This window comes from Crocodylus porosus, unplaced genomic scaffold (genome assembly GCF_001723895.1).
Source record: "Crocodylus porosus isolate Cpor-Errol unplaced genomic scaffold, CroPor_comp1, whole genome shotgun sequence".
Classification (NCBI taxonomy): Eukaryota; Metazoa; Chordata; order Crocodylia; family Crocodylidae; genus Crocodylus; species Crocodylus porosus.
The window spans coordinates 10,606,850-10,626,862 of record NW_017728942.1 but is presented as its reverse complement, the minus strand read 5'-3'; the positions used below and the strand labels follow the sequence as shown (position 1 = coordinate 10,626,862).

Sequence of the window (20,013 nt, the reverse complement as noted above, 5' to 3'; positions counted from 1 at the left end):
GAGGCAGCCCGCGGCGCCCCGGCGCCATGGGCGGGGAGGAGGAGATCGTGCGCATCGCCAAGCGCCTCGATAAGATGGTGGCCAAGAAGAGCGCGGTGAGTCCAGGCCGCGTCTCCATGGCAACCTGGCCCCTAGGCGTGTCGTCCCCCCCTCGCGTCATGGGGGGGCTCCGGACCCCATGGGGTATCCCCTCCTTGTGTCTCTATGGCACCTCCCCTTCCCTTCCCTCACTTCATCTCCATGGCCACCCATGCGCCCCTGGGGTCCCCCCTTGCGTTTCCATGGCAACCCCTGGGGTCCCCCCCATGGGCTATCCCTGCCCCCTAAGCCCTGCCCCACCATGGGGGTACCTGCTATCTCCATGGCAACCCTTGGGGTCCCCCCCCATGGGCTGTCCCTGCCCCCTTAGCTCTGTCCTATCATGGGGTACCCTGATATATCCATGGCAACCTCTGGGGTCTTTCCCCCCCATGGACTATCCGATCCCCCTGAGCCCTGCCCCATTGTGGGTTACCTTCCCAGTGTCTCCATGGCAATCCCTGGGGTCCCCCTCATAGGCTATCCCTGCCCCCTGAGCCCTGCCCCACCATGAGGGGTACCTCTGTCTCTATGGCAACCCCTGGGGTGTCCCCCCCATGGGTTATCTCCTCCCCCTGCAGCCCTGTCTCCCATGGGGCATCCCCACTGTCTCCATGGCAACCCTTGAGCCCTGCCCCACCATGGGGTATCCTCCTTTGTGTCCCCATGGCAACCCCCTGCAGCTCTGCTCCTCCCTGGGGTACCTCCCTCTCACTGCATCTCCATGGCAACCCCTGCTGGTGGCCTGTGGTCTGTGTCCTTCCCCCCCACCATCTTACTGGGGTGCCCATGCCTCTGAGGGCACCCCAGCCGGTCCCCCACTGCCAGCCGCTGCCCTCCGGGGTGACCCCCTGACCTCCACCTGCCCAGCGAGCCGGCGCCTCAGCAGCCTGTGCTACCCTCCCAAGCCCTGTGGAGCAGGGAGTGTCTGTCCGGCGGCCACTAAACCCCTTGGGTTGCTGTGGTCACAGGCCTCGCGGTACATTCAGAGCCTGCCCTGGGGCCTCCGTGTTCCGCGTCGGCTCTTCCTGTCCCATAAGAGCGCCCATGTCTTCAATGCGTCCTGGGGCCCAGTCTGCCGCCATCGGAGCGAATGGCAGAGTCCCCTTTTGGGGCCAGGAACTGGGCCACCGCATGCGACGCGAAGGCTGGGTTTACTTGACCCCCTATCTCTGAATGCCGGAAAAATGAAAGGGCCGGAGATTTGCCAAACTGGAAGGCTTCTGCCGGTGGGTTTGCCCTGTATGCGTGCCTTGAAAGCCTCAACTCCACTTTGATTTAGCTCTCTCAGCCTCTGTCCTGCAGGATCACTGGCAGCTGGAGCTCTTCCCAAGAGGAATCGGAAACTCTTAGCATGGAGGGGGAGGCAGGCTGCTCCACACTGCTGCAGTCACAGCCTAGATCTTGTGTTGCAAGCTGGTTGGGAGTGATTATTAGTGTTGTGAATGAGCTGTTAAACATGAATGCTAGAAGGCCTGCCCTCTTGGAAGGGGATGGGAAACGACGGGAGACTCGCACCTTCCAGGCTGTAGTTTTGCATGGAGGATGATGCTGCAGAAGTGAAGCATTGCTAATGTCTCTGTTCCTCCTGTGTGTGATGGTTTGTAACGGGGGTTAAAGCTCGTGCAGGCTGATGGAGCTGGTAGCTGCGTGTTCTGGACTCAACAAAGCTTACACGTGACTGCTTTATGACAGTCAGGGCCAACCTTTTTGGCAGGCGTGCCATGAATGAAGCCCTGCATCCTCCCTGAGTGCCATTCTGATCCCCTTCTCCTACCCGATCTGTTGCTTGGTTTTCTGCTCCCTGCGCTATCTGCTGCTGTGTGGTCTGCCCCCCTGCCCAGTCTCTCTGCTGACTGTGCCACTGGTAGCACTTATGCCACAGACTGGCCAGCTCTGTTTTATGTGATGTTTTCCAAGTGACCTCTGACTTCGCTGTTGCTTTAGTGCTGTGCTTGGAGGGCTCTCAAAGGGACAGTTTACGGGTAGCAGCTGCTTCAGGCTTTGTGTCCTACAAGCGACATAAGTGCTGCAATGGACAGCAGCTTTATATCCCACATGTGTGGTTGCAAAGTGCTTTGAGAACCTCTGATGCAATAGCTTGGCAAGCATTGCTGAATTATTGCTACAGGAAAAGGTCAGAAGAGAATACTTGCTAAAGGAGCAACCCTTGTTACAAGCACATTGTTATGAAGTTATCCTTGCTCAGAAAGTTTTGTTATAAGGGCACAGTACAAATGTGCTTGTATGCCAGGCTGGATGTTCTGCATAAAGATGCTTGTCTCTGCTTTGCTTCATTCCAGTGCCTTCGTTAAGCCCTCTGTATGATGGGGACTGGAATTAGCGGGAGCTAAAACATCAGGCCCAGGGTTAGTTGGTTGGCTCCCTGACATACTAAAGAGGGATATTATTTGCTTTGGCTCCAGTGAGGTGATTTTAAAGGGTTGCATCGATCTGTTTTGTCTTTGGCAATACCAGAAGTGACTCGCTAGTTTTAGTAACCGAGAGATGTCTTTTCTCCTTCGTAGGACGGTGCAATGGATTTACTGAAGGAGCTGAAAAGTATGCCCATGACTCTGGATTTATTGCAGGTAAATCATGCAGCTAGGGAGCAGACAATAAAAATCCAGATTTAGATGGAATAGATGCAGGTTTCTTTCAAGTAAGGTTAATATAGGGCTTCTCTTTCTCTTCTCCCTCATTAAAAGATGCACTAAACTGCTCTAACATTGTATTTACAATGCCTTACCATACTGGGTGATACGGGTACTATTCATCTTCATAATTAGATGCTTCCAAAATCTGTGTCAAGGTGTTTGGTGAAATCATCACTTTTTCCAAAATCACTGTTAGGGGCTAAGTAGAGAGAGAGGAAAAAGGGACTGCAGTAGCAAACATGAGGCCAGAGGTAGCTGTATCTTAAAAACCTCTTTGTTATACTTAATAAGACAGAGCATTGACTTTGGTTTTGAGTGGGGAGGCATGGGCTGAAGCAGGGCTCAGCAGAGGGGCAAGATGTGTGTGCCAGGAGGTGAAGCCATGACTAGGTCAGGGGAATGTTGCATTGGTGCATGATTCTAGGGGGAAGCTTTCTGTGCTCTGCACTATTCAGCATGTGAAACAAGGTTAAGCAATTGTGAAAAGTTAAGAGCTTTAGCTCTGTGCTGAAACCAGAAAAGTTCTTTAAAGAATCATGCTCCAATTAAGCTGCTTAATATCCCTTTATTTTCAAATCCTTTTAGCCACCACGGCCGCTCTGCTTAGCGGCTGGAAGTGTTCTGCTTCACAGCTGTGTGTCTGTTTATCATTTTTGTCCTGGTTTTAATGTTCCAGGACTCAGAGGAATTTTCTTTCAAAACCTGCTCTGCTTTCGGTTACATCTAGTTGTGCAAGGCAAGACGAAAGGTATCACGGAGACTGCATATTATAGTAATCAGTTATAAAGGAGCCTTTGGCTAACTTAAATCAGCCAGCTGGTTTACTTTTCTACAGCAACAGCTGAGCAGAGCAAGCTGGAAAGGCATGTTCATGGTGTGGTGGCCCAGGGATTTGTGTGCCCTGATCTGCACCGTTGTGTTTCCACTGAGGACCAGCTGATCTCTCCTTGTAGTACTACGAGCCAGCTGCTTCTTAGTTTATGAATGGTTCACTTCTTGACCATTGGTTTGCAGTCCACCCGGATCGGGATGTCTGTGAATGCCTTGCGGAAGCAGAGCACTGATGAAGAAGTGATATCACTTGCCAAATCGCTCATCAAGTCCTGGAAAAAGCTTCTCGGTAAGAGAATGGGCTTGTCTGGTTGAATTCAGTTTACCAGGAGGCAGCTCCAGCAGCTATCATGTCCTGCAGGCTGTTTATTATACTAGGGGTCCTCTGTCTCCATCATTAGTGATAAGAAGTTTTAGCAGACCAGCGACTCTTGAATCCTAAAGCAGCACTCTCTATCTCGAGCATTTCATGCCTTACATCAGGAGTTGCAGTGAACAATAAGAGTGAGTTCCTATTTCTAGGAAAAACTCCTTGCCTGAGACGTGGAATTAAAGCACCAGATTGCTTTTAGTTCATGTATCCTAAACTACACCTTGTTTAGCAAGGTTGCAGATAAGAAGCATTAGTATGGCACTGGGACAGGAATACTGTACTCTTACGTATAAAGTTTTAGGGCCTCTGGAGTAGTATCAGGACATGCTGGAACTATTTCCCATGATTGTCGGTGGGGGAGAGGGAATCTTTTGTAAAATCCTGTTGATGAGATCAAGCTCCTCTACATCCTAGGAGCCTTGTAATGTCTCTTGATATTTCAGGAAGTTGCCATCAGAGCTAGGCCTGGTGAAATTTAGAGCAGGGACCTTTCACTGAAGCGAAAAACTGCTGGTGCAAACGCTTTGTGCCCTCTCTGTTCAGTGGGACCACGGTCTGCTCAGGCTCTGCGTGAAGTGAAACTAGCCCCAGCAGCTCATCTCAGAAAACTGAGTGCAGATGCTTTGTGCCAAAACTAAATAGGCCACACAAACTGAATGCTCCTTTCATGCCTATGGCTGGCTGTTGCGTGGCAGGGCTGAGACCTAATGGTGAGGCCATTAGAAGAACTTGTCCTTGCTGATTCCTCAGCTGGACCCATGCTGTGATAAAATCAAACTCTTGCCTCTGGGTCCATCATGTCTTTCAACAGTACTGAGCTAACTTAAAAGAGAAATAGATCCCTTAAGACAGTGTATCCAGGGCTGCCAAGACCTTCCTTGAGAGGTGCTGGCCCTCTTAAGCACTCTTCAACACAACACAATTTAAGTCCCATTTTCAAATGTCAGAGAGACTTCTGAAACATTGTTCTCCAGTCTGTGCATTCAGCAACAAGGGCTCTGCTAGGAGGGAAACTGGCTCAAATGGAACTCCCTTATGAGGAAGCTAATCTCTTTGGGGAGTGAAGGAAACCGGTTCTTTCCCCTGGCTAGGCAGAAAGGAGGTGTGCTAGAACCCTTTCCACATAGAGGCTCATAGGAAGGTGGCTATGGGCTCATTGCAAGGTATGTTAAGCTATGATGACTTGGTTCTCTATGTTAGTCGTATTTAGGATAGGTAGGGTTGTTGTGTAGAGACCTGTCCTAAACCCTCTGTAGCATCTAAGTGTCTTTTTCATTCCTTCTTCTTACTGGGGACAGATGCATCAGAGGAGAAAAGTGAGGAGAAGAAGAAGAACCTTTCCTTGCCAACTTCTTCCTCAAAGGAAAGCGGCAACTCAAGAGACCAAAGGTAATGCTTCCCTTTTGCCAAAAAATGATATCCTTGTACATTTTTTTGTTTGTTTTTGGTTTGCCATTGGCTCCCTTTGTTAACATTTGATCATGAACATGCTTTTCGGGCTGGGAATCTCTGGCCTGTGCAACTGGTTGGGTCTCATCAGACCTGCCAGGAGTCCAGGCTTCCTGGAGATTCATATGGCGTTTTAATAAAGGCAAATAACAACTGTGATGGACAAATAAACATCTACAAAACAGAGTGGCTGTAGTGAGTTTTTTTTGCTTTCTTATTCATGACTTATGTCACCTTCATATGTCCTCATTCCCTTCTGTTTAATACTGGTTTCTTTCTCTATTAATAAAACGTTCCTTTGCATTTTGTTTTTCTTGTGTTTGCATATTTATACTTCTCTCTCTTCTGCTTACTTTTAACCCTTTGTGTCTGGTAGGAGGGTGAAGATTATGCGTAGCCTTCACATTATAAGCTGACACATGGGAGCCGTGTATATGCAGATCCTCCTAGCAAGAGTGCCTCATCCCTTTATCACCACCTCCCAGCAAGACCTGGAGAGATGTCCCTGCCACTTCCCCAGCCCACAGTGGCCTGACATGCCCACCCATCTAGCCAGTCTGCTCCTGGCTCATTCCTTCTTCAAGGAGTGGGTCTGTTCCCAGCTGGCACCTGCTGTTATAGACAATCAGGGAGGCATGCGAGGAGAGAGCAGCGAAGTTACGGGTTTAGAGAAACCTCACTCTCGAGCCTCAGCCATGCTTCTCTGAGAGAAGACACATGCTTCCTTGTAGCTTGGATGTCCCCAAAGACCTCAGGGACCTGGCTGTTCTGTAAGGTGTGGAACCTCAGGATTAGCCAGTTTCATGAGGATTAGCATATTCTCTGTGGGTGAAACCCTCACTTGAGTCCATACTTGTCTCTAGATTGCAGGCTCTTTCCCATGCTCATCTACACCTCTCCCTGTTTTGGTCCATCTCTCTGAGATTCTCCCCTTTGCACTTTGGTTTTTGCTAATAGCCGTCACAGGACCTGGTCCGTTAACTCAGATGTTTTCATACCCTTGCAACTTGGTACAGACCTGACATGGAGAAAGATCCTGATGCTGTGACTGGGTTGCAGAATTTTAACTTGCTCCTTGGTTATCCTCCAGCTGTGTCAACTTGCACTGAATGCTCTGGAGAAAGACCTTTTAACACACTCATTGCACTGCTTTTAGTAACAATTCCTCTCTCTGGAGCTGAGGGCTTAAACCAAGTGGTAGTGTAGCCTAAAACTGGTACTGGCATGGCCCTTTGGACAGCTCCTAGTTCAGATCCAGTCATAGCCAAGATGTGGTATCAGCAGGTTTGTGACCCAGAACCCCTGCCTCAACCCTGTCTGAGCCACCTCACATCTCTTTAGTTCTGATCCCACTGCTCCATCTATAAAATGGAGATGGCCTTATAGGCAGATGGTTAACCTGAGTTCACTTCTGTCCTTGAAGGGGAATAGATGAGCAAACTGCTTGGCTGATGCTGTGCTGGAATTAAAGCACCTTAGCTCATAAGTAAAGTGGAAACCTCTGGCTTTGTGGCTTGAGGAGTTTGCTCAGGAAATTCTTGTGATGCCAAAGTCATTTGCCTAGAGCACCTCAACAGTGCAGAAAGAGCATGGTGAGGTAAGCAAAGTTGTCCTAGCCTGCTAGGAAGGGACAGTTTGGAGTAAGTGGCCTGTGGTAGCTTCAGCTGAGGATATCCTTTTCAGTGATGGTCAGGGAAGCAACAGCATGCTTGCCTGTTTTTAACCTAGCAACCAAAGCCCAGCAGATTACTCATGCCAGGCTCTCCAGGCTCCTGGAATGGCTGGGAGATGCTGCACTTACTGCTTTCCTTTTTCTCTTCAAATGCTGTGCAGACATTAAACCTCCAACACCCTCTTGGGGGCGAGGTCTCACGTGCATGTTACAGAAGGGGAAAGACGAGTCCAGGAAAGTAGCAGGATTCCAGTTGCACGCTGGGAGTCTGGTGTCCAGCTCCCGTTCTCAGTCCTTGGTGCAGTACTGCCGTTTGCAGAGCAGAGCCTCCACGTTCCAGCCCTGCAAAATAAACTAATCTTCCTTGACAAATTGAGATATCTTATTGGCAAAGAGCAGCCCCAGGCTCCCCACTGGAGCGCAGGCTGAGACCAAACTAGTCAGACAGTAGGGCTGAGCAGTGCACGACGACGCGTGTTTGATGAGGATGCTATCAAAGTACCACAGAGGTCAGTCAGTGTTGAAATGCTCCTACTTCAGCCACTTAGCCTGACAGATTTTTGGCCGAACCTCACTCTCCTGTCAGGGAAAACAAGTTGGAAAGCTCTTGGCCTGGGCTTGCTTTCTGCAGCACAGATGGGAAATTCCTCTTGCATCCACTAGAGAACTAATGTCGATGTGGCTGGATCTAGCACATCTGTGGGGCTGGAGTTTGTTACTCCTGCCAGATGAGATGAAATGATCTGCCATGCGGGGGGCAGGTAGCCCTAGTACAATTACACAGAGCAGTACTGTAATGCCAAAATGCACAGTTCTGCTGTGTGGCTGTATTTTGTACTGCGGCTATGCTACTCTTTACTAGGGACATCCTTGGCAGCAGGGAGTTTTTCCTTTTGCGAGGATGCTCATTAAGCCCTTCTAAGTGGGTGGATGCATCTGCCTGAATGTGGTTTCTGCTTTTCTATCCATTACTTTTCCACTGCTGTCTGAGCTTTGTTCATAACATCTGCCCATCACCCTGACACCATTTTGTTATCACTTCTTTTTCAATGCACAGTGTTTTTATTCTCCTTTCGGATAATATTCCTAAGCTCCCTGTCTCTGATTTGACTGGAACGATGTGAAGCGCAAGACTTGACCCAACACTGCTCAGTGATGAGTGTGAGGCTTCTTTCCCAGCCCTTCTAAGCACGCTCCCTGAGTAACCTGTGTAATGGCCATGAAATCTATTAAGTTTAGTCCAAGAGCAATTGGCTGGGATCCTGCTCAGTTTGGCTAAGGTTTAAAATGTAAGAACAAAACATTGTTCAGCGTCTCGGCTATTCTTTACCCAAGCAGCCAGTGGTCATCACCCGAGGAACCTCTGTTTTTACTGCCCACAAACTGGGTTACTGTTCTAAGGAATTGTGGGGGGTTACATAGCTTCAGGATGGTTAGGGAAGGGTTACGGAGCTTAGGGAAGGTACAAGTAGATCTTTTTTGAAGCTGAGCAGGAGATGAGGTTTCCTTTTCCATGGAGGCTCTTTGAGTTGTTTTCTTGTTCCCTGCTTGCATGTGGAAGACCCTAAGATCCTTCATGTTTCTGGTGAAAAACAAGACCACACTAATCCCAGAGTAGCCAGTAACTCAATGGTGAGAGCCCTCACCAAGGGTGCGCTAGTCCATAGTTCACATCCATATGGTGCTAACCAACCAGCTCACGCAGCCAGGGCAAGGCTGCCTAGAGCTGGGACCAGCTTTGCAGCAGCCAGCTTAGGACAAGGGGAGAAAATGGCTTTTTAAAATTTGACCGTGCGAACCACAGCCTAACTAATGATGTGTTTTTTTAGATCTGGGAGAGACGTTTCTAATTCCACGGACTTCAGAAAAGTCCCTCTCTGCAGCCATGTGCAGGATGCAGCTGGCTAAGGTCAAATAAATAGGGCTGTATTTACAAAAAATGACCAGATTTCCCACCTGTAGCCAGTTGTGGGCACAGCTGAGATTGCAAATGTCCGTCTTTGTGATGGGATATGCAAATTGGGGTTTCAGTCATGTGGAGCCAGAGTCGGAAAAACACTAGGCATGCAATTAGGCACTAGATAGGCACATTTACCACTCTTGCACGCATATGCGTGGCATGCAGCTGCACTAGCGGTAACTGTGCACTCCAGTTGTGCTCTGTGTATGTTTAAACTGTCTCTACATCTTGTCCTTTGGTGAAATCATCTGCACATCACATTTTACAGCCCCCTCTCCACACCCCACACACAAATGCTGCAGATGAAAAACCAAATGCCAAGTTGAAACCTGAGTACCTTTGGCCTAATATGTTTCCCAGATGATTTTATAGAGCACTTTTTCCTAGATCTAGGCTGCAGGATTGCAAACATTTTAGCAGAGCCTCTCCTTACTTAAGTATTTGGTTTGTTGTGTGAGGGATGCTTTAGCTAGCACCTGGGTAATGTTTGGGCAGCTAGCGGGGGAAATATGCACCCAAGAAACTTCACCCCCCTCCATGCTGCAAAGCCGTCCTAGAAGATTCAAGTGGACTGAAAGGTCTTGCCAGGCTGGGAGATGCACGTAGGTTTTTATTATTATTCTGAATTATCAACACTGAAAAGGTAACTCCAAAATGGTGCAGCTGTCCTGTGCCAGGGTTGCTAGTTTAGTCGCACGTAGACACAAGAGGATCAAACTCTCCTGGAGTCTTTTGTGTTTCTCTTCTGCTGCTGATCTATGAAAATGACTGGACAGCTGCTGAGGCTGACATTAGGGTACATCGGTATTGTTAGTACAAATCCAATCCAATAGTGTGTTGCCCCCTCAATCCTTAGACTACAGAACAGCCATCTATTGTCAGGTCAAAGGCATTACTGCCTGAGAACAAGTCAGAAGAGATCGTTCCAGCGACAATGGACCTTTTTGGCTAGGGACTGCCTTGGTCTTTGACCCTTCTTCTTCCCCGTGGCTGACCTGTCCATGGAGGCTCAAATGAGAGGTATGGGAGCCAGCTCACTGTCTGCTGTGGAAATCTTAAGTGACCTGCAGTGGTTTGTACTGCCTGACAGTTGCAAGGAGGGTTGAATGGGGCAAAGAACCTGTCTGGAAATATGTGGGGCTAAGTGGCTTGGGTATGAAATACCTGGGCCTTTGCTTCCAGATCATTGTCTTCAATTCAGCCTTGGTCAATAGGAACCAAAAACTCATTCCCCCTGATGCTGGCAGCTGGCCTATTGGGAGTGAATTAATGTCCTTGGGCTGTGCTCCAATGGTTATGTATCCATATAAAATATCACTGCTTTTCCAGCTCTTGCTGGCAGGTCAACTGGGGAGGCAGAGGCCTGAAAGATGAGCATTCAACTGAATCATTCCACTGCCTGGCCTTTGGATAAGACCCCCGTTAGGAGCCAGGCTTTCTGGGGAAGGTCCCTGGCAGGATTTTAATATTGCTGGGGAAAAACCACCAGACAGAAGCCGAGTCAAGCTAATGATGAGGGAACTTCACTTCTTCTCCTTCAGTCTCTGAAGCAGGGATCTGACTGGGGGCACATATCGTACGATGCACAGCATATAACAGGGCATGGGGCTAACGCAGGGACTGCTCTCCTTGATGTGGTGAATTGGCAGTTGCACACTCCTCCCTTCCTGCCCTGCCACCTAGATGCCCTGGTTGCTCTGGTCGGAGCCTCCTGCCGCAGCATCTAGGGGTGCAGAAGCCCTGCTGCGTGCCCCTTCCCTCTGGGTGCCAGCTTGGCAGGCAGGTGGGGAGCAGGGTTGCGTTTCCCACTGCTGGATTTAAATTTCTCCAGTTGGGCTCTGGGGAGAGCCCCTTTCTTATACGATTTCGTTGTACGCGTGCAGCCCTGCTGAAATTGCTGGTGTGGGGACTGTCCCTTTCGTGGGAAGCCACAGCACAGAATGGCTGAGGGCTTGGCCTTGCTCCCCTGCCCGGGTGCTTAGACCAGGGGTTCTCAGTCTTTTTGGACTGGAGGCCCCCCTCATTGGAATTGAGCCCCCTCTCCATCACTCTTGAAATGGGTGCCACTCAGTCCACAGAAACTCAGTTATATATTACATGGTTCACCTTGCAGAGGAGCTGGGCAGTGAATCATCCGGGCAGGGCAAGCCTAAGCCTGTGGTTAGCAGCTTAGCTTGTCTGCTTATCTCCTCACACCTTGCTTATCTCCTCGGTGCTCTGTGCTTTATCTCCTCACACCTCAGAGCCCTTGTCAAAGAATCTGGCGGCACCACAAGGGTTTCCAGGATTCCAGTTGAGAATCGCTGGCTTAGACCTTGAGCTGGTGAGAGTGGCAGTGGGGTCCGCGGCTCTGCTGGCACGGCCTCCTCAGTGGAGGGGTTCACTAGGCAGTCACTGAGGTCACCCGGCTAACGTCACCCCACTCATTCAACAAGCACTAGGCTTATTTGAAGGGCGAGAGGTTTTTTTTACAGGCGCTGCATTTTGCTGAAGTGACTAATGGGATAACTGGGTGAAGTGAGGCATAGAAGTAGTGTAAAACATGATGGGTGTACCTAAATATTCCTAGCCTGAGTACGGCTTGGCCTGTCCTTGCCCTGTTCTGCTTTCAGACTGCCAAGAGTAGACGGTAATACGTATTTTAACAAACTGCTTCACTTTAATGACCTGCTTAACTGCTTTGCGGCACGTTTTATGGTGTTTACCCTCCAAGTAAAACTAGGGATCCTTCTCCCTTCTGCCAAGAGCAAAAAAACAATAAATAAAAAAAAATGCCACGTTGGTCCTATTCTTGAAATCCTAACCAGGCAATATAACTCGAGACCCATTCTAACATTGCTCATTCCTAAATAGGAAAAAACTCCCCCAAGTGACACGTGTGAATATTCAGTGTGGGGGGGAGGGTTGCAGATTATCATGATAAATGCCCTCGCTAATTGGAGCCAGGCCCTCTGCGTGCAGAGTTTAACCAGGAAACTCATAGTTACGGGGCTGGGTCCTGGATTGAGTTGATGGTGGGGGGTGAGGAAAGTCGCTCTGAAGTTCTCTCTTGTTCTCCCCGTGCTGGAGGTACCAGGATCATGCGGTCCCAGCTCCTTCCTCAGAAACATCTCTATGAAACACCTTCTCTCAAACTGTTTTTGAGAAGCAGATGCCTTTTGTTCACTGGTTGATTGTCCAGCGTAACAGCATCGCCACAGACATGCTCCAGGCAACTCTTGTCTGTCACCGCAAAATACCATGTCCATCTTCCAAAACACCAGAGCCAAACTCTGCGTCTGGATGTAAATGTGGGCAGTCAGCAGTGTCCTTTGGCTTTGCGAGTGTCTTTTTCCTGTTGACATCCAGGAGTAGAACGGTTTAATGTGTTCTGTGGATTAAATCTCTTAACGTGGATGATATTGTATCCTGCCCCTTAAACTACCAGCCAAGCTGGCCAGTACCCACTGGCTTCAACAGCCGCATCTGGCTAGGGGAGAGCTGTGCTCAGATTCAGGTCAACACTGTGTGAAAATCTGGGGGACAGCCACTGACAAGCATCTTTGTGTTGGGTTTTTCCTGACTGGCTCTATGTTGTGATTAACAGGCCACTTGACCCCATGCCCACTGCTCCCTACACTGCCTTGCCCTGAACTGAGACTTTCTGACAGGTGAAGTTTCTCTTTTAGCTCCAACAAAAGGCAGGATGCGCCGAAGACACCGACCACCCCCAAAATCACCACCTTCCCTCCGGTGCCTGTCACCTGTGATGCTGTCCGCAACAAATGCAGAGAGATGCTGACTTCTGCTCTGCAGAGTGACAGTGAGTAACCCAGAGGCCTGGCCTCAAAGATCATGCTGGCTGCCAGTGGGAAGGCACTTTGGACCTCCATGCCTGTTGCAGGACTGATCTGGGCCTAGGGGACAGTCAGGACAGTCCTCATGGAGCAGCACTGCAGTCCTTAGTCCCCTACATAACGCTGTGGCCTTTTCAAGGGGGCAGTCTGGAGAAGGCCGACATCCACCCGCCACTGGGAATCTGCTGCCTCTCACCTCATTGCACCAAAGCATTTGCTTCGTGCCCAACACAGCCTTGTCTGATTGCTTTAAACCTTGGCTGACAGCCCTTTCTGCCCTTGAGGAAAGCAGGGCTGGGTCTCAGCACGCTGGGTTGCTAGTGGCCACACCGATGCTGCTTATATCCTGCCCTTGGGGCAGGACTTCTAGGGAATGCAGCTGGGTTGGAGCAGAGTCTTCCAAAGGCCGAACATCTGGAAGGGCTCTGGGAGAAATCTGTCTCTTGGTTTCCTTCTTGCTTCCCCAGCTGATGCCTGGTGGGGACTCAGCACTGCGTATTTGAAGCATTAGGCACATGCATCTGTTTTCCAATAAACCTGCTGTCCAGCCTGGAGAAGTCTCCCCTGCAGCCTCTGCTCATCCCTCCCTTGTCCCTCATCTCCTCGGCCTAATGGGGTTTCATGCTCAGGCTGCACGTCCCCTGCTGCTCACCAGTCACGTGCCATGTCCCACAGCTAGACACATGCCCTTGTTGCATCACTTAGCTTGCTTAATATCCCTCCCCTGAAGTGGTTTGCTTTGATTTGACCAGCTGCTTTGCTCCAGCCATGGCCAGTAAGAAGCAAGAGGAGGGCAGGTGAATGGGGGTGCAGGGCGGTTTGGTCAAGAAGAGGCACTAGGACTGTTTCTGGCTGCACCAGGTTTAATGCCATAAAACTCCACTGAGCCAAGTGTGGCTCCTGATTTACACCACAGTAAGGCTAGAATCGGGCCCCGCAGGGATGGTGCCCATAGCAATGCATGTTGCTGCCTCTGCAGGCCAAGCTCAGCATTGCATTGCCATGCGCAGCCCTCCGCTGAGGTTGGTGAGGGACTGCTGCGTTCGATCACAGTTGTCTTTCAAAGGCTACACCCTCTGTGTGATGAAGGGAGGAGCCGTGTGCCTCCAAATCAATCGCCCTGGGCTCCCAGAGTCTCTGACCTCAGGGCTGGGGGCTCCCATGGCTGATCGAAAGTGACCGGTGTTTGTGCTCCTTGTTCCTGTAATTTTACAGGTGACCACGTCGCCATCGGGGCGGACTGTGAGCATCTCGCCGCCCAGATTGAAGAATATATCCTTGCAGTGTTGGGGGATAGGTCAGAGGCTGCTAGCAGAGGTGAGCAGCTTTAGCCTGTACCTGTCAGCGCAGTGCTTCTGCTCTTGGGGGCTCAGAGTTGGGGTTGGCAGCTCAGAGCAAAGCCCGTACTGGTGTGATCGATGTCAGTCGTTTCTCTTTGACGCCTTGGCGAGGCACTTGCCTTGGCTTGGTTCCTCATCCTCTTGGGATGTTGCCTCCTGCCGCCATGTCCAGGCTTCCCTCTGGAGACTTCCCCACACTTCCAACCCCTCGAAGGAATTTGCTGATATCCAGGCCAGGGGAACCATGTAGCAGCCCACTTCCACCAAAGACAGCATGACTGCGGTGCTGCTGCTGGGCAGTGTGGCAAGGCTAATGCCTCAGTGAGGATCAGCCTGCAGAACAAGTGGAAGCCAGAGCCCTACCTGTGCAGCCCTCATCTAGTCACTGGTCACAGTAACCCTCCCTTGCCTCATTAAAGCCTTGCAGCTTAATTCATTACTGGTTGGAATGTGCTTTGAGAGCATTGGGCGGTGGCAGGGCTGATTCTGTTCCCTGTCTAGCTCCTTAACAGCCCTGACACGTATATACCAAGATGTCAAGAACACTGACATGAAGTACAAAAACCGGGTGAGGAGCCGCATCTCCAACCTGAAGGACTCCAAGAACCCCGAGCTGAGGAAGAATGTGCTGTGTGGGGCAATCACCCCGGAGCAGATTGCTGTGATGACCTCGGAGGTGGGTCAGAGATACCAGTCTTAGGACTCCAACCTGCATGCATCTTTCAGGGCCAAATATCATGTTTGGGGAATTACATTTTCACTGTGGAAGCTCTACAAGCTGAAGCCTTCTGTGTAGCAGTGAGTAGTAGCAGTATGTTTCCCTGCCCTAATCCTCAGGTGCTTCAATACCAGGCCTCTCTGTTAAAGCTTCCAGCAGGGCCAGTTGCTGGTGGGCTTTATGGTGGGGACAGTTGTCTACTCTGATTTAGGCTGAGCTCATGTCCCATTGGCCACAGGTGGCCTGGGCTAGACATGAGTGGGTGCCCTAGCAGTGGGACATGTCACGGGCTGTTACCCGTCCCCTTGGTCTTCCCTGCCAGCCATTGCCTCCCTGTGCTACAGTAGGGTGGTGGCTGTGGGCGGTGAAGCAGGACTGATGTAGCTGTGTTACCTCCTTGGAAGGAAATGGCCAGTAATGAGCTGAAGGAGATCAGGAAGGCTATGACGAAAGAGGCGATCCGGGAGCACCAGATGGCCAAGACGGGTGGCACTCAGACCGACCTCTTCACTTGCGGCAAATGCAAGAAGAAGAACTGCACTTACACTCAGGTCAGTCCTGCAGCCTTGCCAGAGTGCTGGGGGCAGGACCCTCCCTGGTCCAGGTGAGGCCAGGGGAAACTGCCTGTGCTCAGCCTCCCTCCAGAGACCCATGGCGTTTCTCGGAGCCAGGCCCTGTACCCCGGCTCACGTGCTGCAGATGAGCAGGGCAACCTCTGGGGTGCTATGACTGTTGGCTCCTGAAAGGCTGCTCTCCCACCTGCCCGATCCTCCATGCAGCCTGCCAGATGAGGTCCCAGGAAACCTCTTCCTTACCATCCCATCTGCTTTCTGACAAGTAAACCTGGGGCCTCCTGATAGCTACCAAGCCAACACCTCTCCCCACCTGCCCCCATGCAAATCTTTCTGGCAGGGGTGGGTACAACATGGACTCTCACCTCCCTGCCTCTCACACACAGGTGCAGACACGCAGCTCCGACGAGCCCATGACCACCTTTGTCGTGTGTAACGAGTGTGGGAACCGCTGGAAGGTAGGGCAGCCGCAGCCATCGTTCATACTGAGCAGGGCAGGTATTGTGGGGGATGGCTCTTGTAGTTGCTGTGCATCCTCTTGGCAATGAGCATGCAGCTGCCTTCCTCCAAGGCACATTCCAGATGCTGGCTGGCCCTCGCCGTGCTGTTGCACACAGGATAGAAACCAGGGGAACCCAAGATAGTGACTAGCCCAATGTGCCAGTGAGTCTGGGATAAGAACCCAGGAGTCTGGCTTCTGCTCTGAGCACCGTGTTGCCTGCTGAGCATCACTCACATGCTGTGGTTGCCAGCTTCCCCAGCGACGGGATCAAAACAGTGGCTCCAGGGGCTGGGGAAGTCCTCTGCTAATGGAGAGGGAAGGCACCCTCTTCTCCAGGAGCAGCATGTGCTGCCAGCTTCAGATCCCCTCCCCTTTGCTGGCAACCCCTTGATCTAGGGCTCTTTCATGGCAGCCGGCGTGGCCTCATTCGCAGCAAGTCTGATCTCTTGCAGTTCTGCTGAGACATCTTGGAACCCGACCGCGGCAGCCGAACGTGGCCCAGAACAAACTGTGCATTCTCCAGCTTCTCCGGCAATTGTGTATCGTATCCCAAGTGAGTTTCCTTTGTGTCACGCACCAAGCGCATTGTCCGAGGGAGGCCTGGCCCCTTTCTGTGCGGCAGTGGCGAGCGGCCCCCAGCGGGGCAGGCATTTAGCAGGAGAGTTCACTACCCCCTTTTGTCTTTTATTTTCTCATCAAAGAAAAGCATTGCCATTCTTTCCAAACAGTATTAAACATTATTTTTTTTGCCAGTTCTGAGTTTGCTGCTTGCTGCACTTGGCATTAGCTGCACCAGAGTTTAGTGTCAGAGATGGGAGCTGCTGGGGTGCTGTGGCTTCTGGCTGTACGGGCTTTTGCTGGTGGGATAGTCAGACCCAGTGAGCATCTGAACCTTGATCAAAAATGGGGTTAGGGGTTTCAGCCTCAGCTCTCTGATCTAGGCTCCAAATCAGCTGTACAAAATGCCCAGGCAGTTTTACCGACATTGCCCTTTCCTGGAGATGTCTCTGTCATTGGAAATGCACAGACTTTTGTTTTTCATTGGTTCAAAGAATTGGAAACCACTGGGCCAGATCCTACAGCTGCTTCCCAAGCAAAATTGCAGCTGTGGCTAATGGAGGCTTTGCTCAAGTGCCCACTGCAGGATTTAGACCAGTTGATTACATGCAGTGGGACGTGGGGAGAGCAGGGGCAGGTCTCCGGCCTCAGAGTTCAGCTGGAAGTCAGCCGTGTTACTCAGAAGTGATACCAGTGTGGCTGAGGGCACTGCATTTGTGAGATGCCTGTGCTCTTGTCTGGTATGTGAAAGCATTGGGCGGGAGGGTTGCTGTAAAGACAAATAAAGGTCATGTAGTTTGTGAAGTCATTGATGTTGCAGTGAAGATGCTATCATGTTTTGCTTTCTGATGGAGAGGGGAAAAGGGTTCTGATAACCCATGAAAGCAGTAGGTGGAGAGACCGGCTTGTCATTCAGGCGAACCTGTAACATAGGTAGATTCCTCTAACCTGCAAAGTCACAGAGGACCCTCTAGCCAGCAGAGTCTGCCCAGGGAACGGAGCCAGGCACCGCATTTCAGGATGGGAAGGCCAGTGCTGCGTCTGCGATTGATTGAACCTCAAAGCAGGGAGAGGAAGGAGTTCTGCAATGACCTCCATGCGCACAGGGGCTTTGCCGTTCTGTACAGGCCTGCAGCCCCCACTGCCTGCCCTCAGGGCTCAGGGAGAAAACGAGATTTTCTGGAGATCGTGACACACACAAATTCCCAGCTGAGGCTGATGAGAAGCTCTGGGTGTTGAAGCCCTGTGAGAACCTGGTCATTCCCTTTATTGCTCCATGGTTTTTCTTCAGCTCGGCTTCAGAAGCAAAACCGTGGGTCAGGCTGGATGCGGAGAGGGAGGTGAGCTACCAGGGACAATCGTAAGTCTTAGCACCCAATTCTGCCAAGTGCTTGTAAGCCTTTAGCACATTCAGTATCTCCAGATTAACCCCAGGAAGCAGCACCCAGAAGCAGCGAGCTGAGGAAGAATGGAGCTGGTGATGGTTCAAGCTCCAAGACTGTGCGACAGACACGATGGCACTGGGGACCTTGGGGATAGGAACCTGGTGCGCCGGGGCTTCCCTGCAGTAAAGCAGAGAACTTGGCCTGGTCCTCTTGTGGGTGTCTGCACATTGAACAGGGGAGGAAAGGTGTGGGAGGGTGGGTGCTTCCTATCAAGGTTAGGACAGCTTTGGAACAAGTCCCTTGAACTCATGGGGCTGTTCCAGCAGACTTTCAGATCAGGTGTTCCAGATCAGATCTCATTTGCAAAAGGTCTTTGCAATCCACTCACCCCCTTGGACGGCGACCTCCCTGCACTGAGAGGGAGAAGCCCCATGGCTCTTCCTCCAGCCGGTGGGACCAGATGGATATTGGAGCCTGGGACATGTAGCACGTTTCTCACTGCTTGGAGCTCTCCTGAGTGGCTCGTGTAGTCGCAAGGAAAGCTCCTCTTCACGGCTTTCCCCAGCCGGTAGCATGTGGGAGGATTGCTGGCTCAGGGCCCACACCTCATGGGAGACAGCCAAGTCCCCTGAGAACAAGAAGATTGCAGGAGACGCGTCGCTCTCTGCAGACGACCTGGCACCAGAGCAGCGGTGGCACCGTCATCCTAGCTGTTGGCGTCTCACAGAGGCGCGTGGGCACTTTGCAGCCAACACCCTGAAGACAGAGTGAGCTTACTAGATGCCAGCTGCTGTTGCATGGCCCCTTGTGCCTCCCAAGGCTGTGCTGTGAGATGGGCATGGTTCCCAGGTGCGAGTAACCGAGGCTGCTAACCACGCAGTTGAGATTTGTGAGCTAGAAATTTGCTTCTGTGTAGGCATTCCCCTTCCCACCTCCGAAGGGATTGGCTCTGATGGGTGGCAGATCGGTGGAGCTGTCTATGCCCTAATCAGCCGGATCCCTTCCAAGCCCGTGATCCAAAAGAAAACCTTGGCATTGGGCTTGTGTCATTTTCTCTTAACGTCTGGGATATGACCAAGCCCACACAGATAGGGCTGCATGTAGGGAAAGCCATCAATTAAAAGCATTCCAGCAGCCAGGGGCATTGCGTGACTCACTCGTAAGATGCTGAAACGCATGGTTAATAATGAGCATGAGACCAGACAGGTTAGCTCACTATAACGGAGCTGCAATTGGCAGAGGCAGCGAGGCTGAAGGCAATGCAGACCGATGCTGCTTGGGGCCCTGTGCTTTCCAGAGGCCTTTGTTTGTGATCATCACTGTCCTGCAGAAGCCAAGTGTTTCGGTGGGCAGGGAGGGGGCATAGACAGCTCAGCATCCTTCTAAGCCTCCTGCCTCCAATATAGGACCAGGAGCCCTCCGGTCATGACATCCACATGTGGGCAGGCTGGCTCGGCAAAGCTGGGCATATTCACACTTTCCCTCTGTAGGTCCATACGGGGCTTTCACTCGATCTCCCAGAAATGCTACTGGAGCAGAGGGCTGTTTTCTCCGACACCCAGCATGGAGTCCTTCCAGCCCATGAAGGCATGTCGGAGCCGAATTCAGTCTGTCTTGATGTGTGTACACAGATCCTAGAGAAGCCAAGCAGGGCTGCCCGTGGGAAACCAGTCAGGTGCCATAAAGGGCTGGGGGAATTTATTTCCATCTCCTGCACGGGGGAGACCCTGCAGAGGCTGTTTCCACCTACACGGAACACTTTTATTTTCTTCTCTTGGGTTGAAAAAGTGCTGCCACATTCCCTCTCTGGACCCCAAATTGCTTCTGCCCCCGGGGGCACAGGCCACAAATGCAGCTGCTTTTGGCGGTAGCCTTTTAGCGTACACCGCACGCTCTTGACATGCATCCGCCTCTGGCTTTTCTGCTCAGATGTCCCCTGGCTATCCTCCCCTCCACCTAAACTCTGCATGCAGTCATTCTTGCAATGGCCTGATTTCCTCCTTCAGCAGGGCTGGCAGGCAGGAATCCCAACACCGCCTTACTGGCAATTCGGGACAGACAAAAGCACCTGGGGCCTTCCCT

The 20,013-nt window shown here is 51.3% G+C and overlaps 1 protein-coding gene across 2 annotated transcripts; it reads left to right on the top strand.

Moving 5' to 3' along the window:
• The first annotated feature begins 6 nt into the window (after nucleotides 1–6).
• Nucleotides 7–17,354, top strand: TCEA2 (transcription elongation factor A2). 2 transcript variants are annotated; one of them, XM_019548278.1, is made up of 10 exons: nucleotides 7–95; nucleotides 2,607–2,669; nucleotides 3,750–3,855; nucleotides 5,238–5,328; nucleotides 12,689–12,822; nucleotides 14,072–14,128; nucleotides 14,718–14,872; nucleotides 15,319–15,465; nucleotides 15,873–15,944; nucleotides 16,441–17,354. In XM_019548278.1, the coding sequence occupies exons 1-10, from the start codon at nucleotides 27–29 to the stop codon at nucleotides 16,447–16,449; spliced, it is 903 nt and encodes a 300-aa protein (XP_019403823.1). In that variant the 5' UTR covers nucleotides 7–26; the 3' UTR covers nucleotides 16,450–17,354. The 2 variants fall into 2 exon arrangements, with proteins under 2 accessions (XP_019403823.1, XP_019403822.1); XM_019548277.1 differs by having other exon boundaries at nucleotides 16,401–17,354.
• The last annotated feature ends 2,659 nt before the right edge of the window (nucleotides 17,355–20,013 follow it).